Raw genomic sequence first — 4979 nt, 5'->3', positions numbered from 1 at the left:
AGTCCTCCAGTGCCTGAGGGACTGGGAAGAGAGGCTAGCTGCTGTTGGGCATTTGGGCTCCAAAATGTGGTCCCAGGGGTGGCTACTGGGCCAAATGGCTGGTTAAAAATTGGAACTGGGAAGGGGACCACAGGTGGAGGTGGCCCAGGAAAGACTGGTGCCATGGCAGGTATGTGGGGTTGGATTGGGGGCAATGGGATAATGCTCCCCATGGTGTTTGGGGGAGATCTGAAGATAGTAGCATGGGATGGGGGGGTAGTGTCCATGTCAGTGACCCCATTGATAATGGGGGTCCCACTGGAAAGGACTAAGGGAAGGGTGTGGACAGGAGGTGGAGGAGGAGGAGGAGGGGAGCCTATCCACATGGGTACAGGAGATTCGTTTTTGCAGGCTGGAGGCTTAAACAAGGGTAGAGGTGTGAGAATGGTAGAAACGGGAGGCACTGCAGCCGAGGTAGAAGGAAAAGGACCCCCGCTTCCATTGCTTGGGCTGCCTGACGTGGTATTAGATTTATAGGCAGGAAGGGAGTCGGAAGGAGCAGCTGAAGGAAGAGAATTAGCAGTTGTATGTATTATTTTCTCATTAGTTTTCTGTATGGGGAAAGACAGAGGGACAGATGGGAGGGGTGGGCAGGCAGAAAGGTCACCTGAGTCGGTACTGGTAACAGTAGCTGGGACTTGAACAGTACTAGTGGTGGTGGGCAGAGACGCTGCAGTCTTCCCTACAGGTGGAACTAAAGAGGAGGCAGGTTGAGGGGCACTCTGATCAGCCTTGGCCTTTGTTTCATTTTCCAGTGCCCTCACTTTGTTCTCCAGTGCCTCTACTTTGTCCTCTAACCCCTCCACTTTGTTCTCCAGTGACTCCACCTTATCTTTCAGCACCTCTACATTATCTTTCAAAGTGTCCACTCTCCCCTGCAAGATCTTCCTGCTCTTTAGACACTTGCACTTTGAGGTGCCCAGGTCTTCTTCCCAAAGGATTCGAGGAAGTTTTGGTGGTGGGGGCAACTCATTTCTACCCCAAGGCAGCAGTGACGGCAGCAGCAGCGGTGGAGGCAGTGGCAGAGGCATCAGCAGCTTCCTTTTGATGGTCTTCTTATTGGGAGCGATGGATGAGGAGCAGCTCCTTGATGGAGGGTGTGAAGTCTTTGCATCTTGGACCTCCTTCCCTGACACCAGAGGGGCGGGAACACTGGACAGATGGATCTTATCCAACACACCCTTAGCCAACTTCTCCTGCAGAGGGAGGTGGTCTGAAGCCAGGTCAGGGAGCGCTCCCGCCCCTGCATCAGGCTTCTGAAGAGGCGGGCCACTTCTAGCTTGGCTATGTGAGATGGGGACAGCCTGGTGGTCTTCCAGGAGGCGGCTTGTCTGAGACACCTGGACCTTCTCACTCACAGTGGTTGGTCCAGAGCTGTCCTTCCAGGAAGCGAGGTCGAGGTCTCTCCTAGTATCTGGAGGCCCAGGCATACACGGCACTTCCAGACTGATGGTGGATTCCCATTGTTTAGTCCCACGCTCTCTAGTTTCTAAGAGAGTCTCCCCCTTCTCCACCGTCACTTTTCTGGGGTGATCAGATGTCAAGGTCCCATCAAAGTCTACCTGGCCAGGTAGAAAAGGAGGAATCTTCAAATCTTTCGTGAATTCGAACCGCAAGCAGTTTTTAGCAGATGGTGGGGGGTTCCTCGGGGCGTCTCCCCAGGATACCGGGGGAAGTAGCTCCACAGAGGAGTCCGTAGTCTGTTCAAGAGAGCATCGCTTCTTCTGGGCGAAGCAGAAGCCCGCTGGTAAAGGCTCGCACTCTTGTTCTCGCTTGACATGCCTGCGAGCAGGGCGAAAGTGTGCACCTGCGCCTGTGCTAGGCGGTGGAACATCGCGGGTTGGGCGACTCAATGGGCCATGGTCAAGAGGAGGCCGCCTGCGGGACAGGCGGCCAGTCTTAATACGGTTGCTCATTTAAAGCAAGTTGTGCGCCGGCAATCTCAAAAATAGAGTAGGATGTGGAGAGAAACTCTCCTTAGCTACCAACTCAGTAGAGATTCAGCAGGCACTGAGAGCTTGGCGCTTGTGACGTCTCCTAGAACACGTCACAGAGGGAGGGGGTGTGGTGGAGAGGGCCAGGAGCCAATCCCAGGGCATCAAGAGACAGTGCCAAAGGTCAAGGGGCAAAAAGAGAGGTCCGCCCCTCCCCCACCTCCCCGCTGGATGGTCTAGTGTCTGGAAACGTCCACTGCTGATGGTGGATGTTTGGCCCAGGTAGCCCACTGGGTGGGGACTGCTGAGGTCAGTGAGGACTGGAATCGCCAGGACTCATCCTGCCTGGCACAGGTTCTGCGGACCCTCAGCCCTGCCCCCCGGGTGCTCGTGTGTGCATCCCCTGAAAATGGCTGCTGATCGGCCAGCCCTCTTGTTCAGGTCACCCGGACAGACGCTGCTCAGGGCTCAGCCGAGACAACCCAGGTGCTGCCAGGCTTTCCTGGGCCCTCTGTTCCTTTGCACATCTGCAGCCGCGCACTGTTCTAGTGCTGTCATGGCTGCCATGTCGGGCGTTCAACTGTCAGGACGCGAAAGTTCCCTAGAGGCCTCAGTGCTCTGAACTGACTGGATGTTGCACCCCACTATATCCCTACGGTTCTCTTCACTTGTGTTTATTGGTTGGGTAGAGAAGCACCTTGATCCCGTTCTTTGGGGTCCCAAGCTCTGGAATCACAGTTTGTGCGGTCAACTGTGTTGCCCCATTACACAGTGGATTACCACTTCCCCCCTTTAGCCTTTATGGTACCGAGCGCCATGGCATATTTATAACGGCACGTGTACAAAGTCTTAGTCAACTCATGAACTGACCATAGCCCACCTGGGCGTCAGTTTCCTGAGAACATATAGGGCAATCAACCACCAATCATCAGTGTAGCCTCATTCTGCAATCCCTTCTAAGTAAGCCTTGCAGCCCAGATTTTTTGGTCTAGTTTGAAAGACCCATATGTGTAAGGATTGTGTGCTCAATCTATATTGATCTATCCTGAAAATATTCACCAGTGGATTGATTATTTTTTCCAGGTCTTCCTAGACTGTGTTGAGGAAGCAAGAATCTCCTTTATTTGCAAGTTAATAATGGAACAAGGTATTGTATTAAAGTAATGCCAACACAGTTTAGTCTTATCAACACATCAGCTTGTCAACTCTTGACTATGTATATTGTCACACAAATGTAATTCTAAATAGTCTTATGCCCAAGAGAGGAGACATAGTGTTGGGTTTCTGGGCAAGGGGAATATGTATTATTATCCTAGCACTTGGGAGCTTCAGCATGACAAAAAAGACCTGGAAAATCCTGCACATGGATTCATCTAAATATTTGTATCATGTTTCTTTGGCTTACTTCACTAGAATATTTTTTTCTCTGATGGGGCTGATGTGTATCAGATGTTTGAGAAGCAAGAACCACAGAGATAACTAAAAATATTTAAAACATTTTTAAGAAGGCAATTTAAAATAACATTGAAGAAATTAACCTATTACAAAAATTGTTTTTAGCCTTGTTTATAAGATTCCTTTCAAGGTATGACAGCAAATTAGGACTTCCCTCACCAGTAAACATTGAGATTAGTAGGACACAAAAGGTTTTGCTCAGACTTAAATTCTGTTTAAAAGAGGAGAAACATTATAAGCCCTTCTAACCTCTCTTGAATGGGAATGATTTACAGTTATGGCTCTTAATCGTAATTCCTTGATATCATTTAAGGGTAGTTGAACAAAGAGCAATCTCTTGACATTATTTGAACAAAAAAATGACAAACTGGGACAACGTTTGGATAGCGTTTTGTACAGGAGCTCTGAAACAGATGACCATATGTCAGATGTATTTGAAAACAATAAATTACAGTCATGTTAGTTCTTTTCTCTTTCCAAAAGAGGAAAAATTTGTTAATCATTTGATGAATATTGGAGCTTCAGGACAATAAAAGTCAATCTGGACAAGGGTATTCCAGAAATAATTCACCTCTTGATTTTTCTTGTCAAGTGGAAATAGACAAGATCCTTGTTTTGGATTTTCTTATTTGTCCTTGTAAGGCCAAAAAAAAAAAACCCATTAGATGTCAAATAGTTATTCTGAGATAATTTGGCTTGATGGAAACAAACATATTAAGAAAAAAAAATTTTCAAGGCAAACTATTTACCAAAAAATTAAATAAATAATTAATAAAAATACTTCAATAATAATGATAATTTACAGTTGCCAGATGAAATTACTTTTTGTTTGATTCTTTTAAAAAGCACCAGTCTGTAGTCACATCAAATAAACCTGGGTGGGGGGATGTGTCACTGGATAAAATTGTAATGGGGACAGTAAATCACTGAAAATCTGTGGCTGAGCAGTCTTGCTCTGTTTTTTCCACAATCGAACATCATACAGTTAATGAGGAGACACACGGAGAGAGGCATGGAGTTCATTAAATTAACTTTTTTCCCTGAAATAACTTTCATCTCCTTGCTTTCAATCTCTGTTTTTCCTTCTGGCCTTTACCAAGGGTCAGCAAAAAAAGACTGACTGTGCTCCCCTTCTCAGGGTAGTCTTTTCTTGATCTTTATATTCACCACACGTCCACTCCACTTTCTCTTTTCTAGAAATACACAAACATCTGTCTGGTGTTGATGACTTCCACAATCTCTTGACTTTCATTGGCCTACTAATTTCGGTATTTCTATGGTTGTATTTATTTATTTTTAGGTTTTTGCCATGAGGTGTGTGCACTCACTAGAGAAAGACAGAGAAAGGGAAACTGAGAAATCACTCCCCCTCGGTGGGGGGATGGCCATGCTGCAATCCCTTTTCCTTCATTTTCCTCTTGGGATTTTGGGCCTACACATGTACCCAGTATGATTTTTTAAGCCAGTGGGTTCCAGGACTTGAACCATGGTCTACTATTGGGAGTCCAGCACTTGCTGGCCCCTCTACAGTTGGTTTTTTTTTTTTTTTTT

At 46.8% G+C, this 4979-nt stretch overlaps 1 protein-coding gene and 1 long non-coding RNA gene across 3 annotated transcripts in view; one reads left to right on the top strand and one right to left on the bottom strand.

The window, feature by feature from the left end:
* Positions 1-2: 2 nt before the first annotated feature.
* On the bottom strand, positions 3-2071 carry NPAP1 (nuclear pore associated protein 1; the record flags this gene model as incomplete). The annotated part of the gene is made up of 1 exon (XM_014586613.1): positions 3-2071. A coding segment is annotated over exon 1 (1953 nt), but the record flags the coding sequence as incomplete, so codon positions are not given.
* Positions 2072-2122: 51 nt separating this feature from the next.
* The window catches only part of LOC102499978 (uncharacterized), a 10560-nt gene continuing 7703 nt past the window's right edge, over positions 2123-4979 (top strand). Inside the window, exons 1-2 of one of the 2 annotated variants that reach the window (XR_001370151.2) lie at positions 2123-2255; positions 3057-3120. This is a non-coding gene — a long non-coding RNA (uncharacterized LOC102499978). Of the gene's footprint in view, positions 2460-3056; positions 3121-4979 lie in introns of both variants that reach the window. The other variant, XR_001370150.2, reaches the window with a different exon arrangement.

Source organism: Tupaia chinensis, unplaced genomic scaffold (assembly GCF_000334495.1).
Source record: "Tupaia chinensis unplaced genomic scaffold, TupChi_1.0 Scaffold000147_1, whole genome shotgun sequence".
In the NCBI taxonomy this organism is placed as follows: Eukaryota; Metazoa; Chordata; class Mammalia; order Scandentia; family Tupaiidae; genus Tupaia; species Tupaia belangeri.
This window is presented reverse-complemented; position numbering and strand designations above follow the sequence as displayed.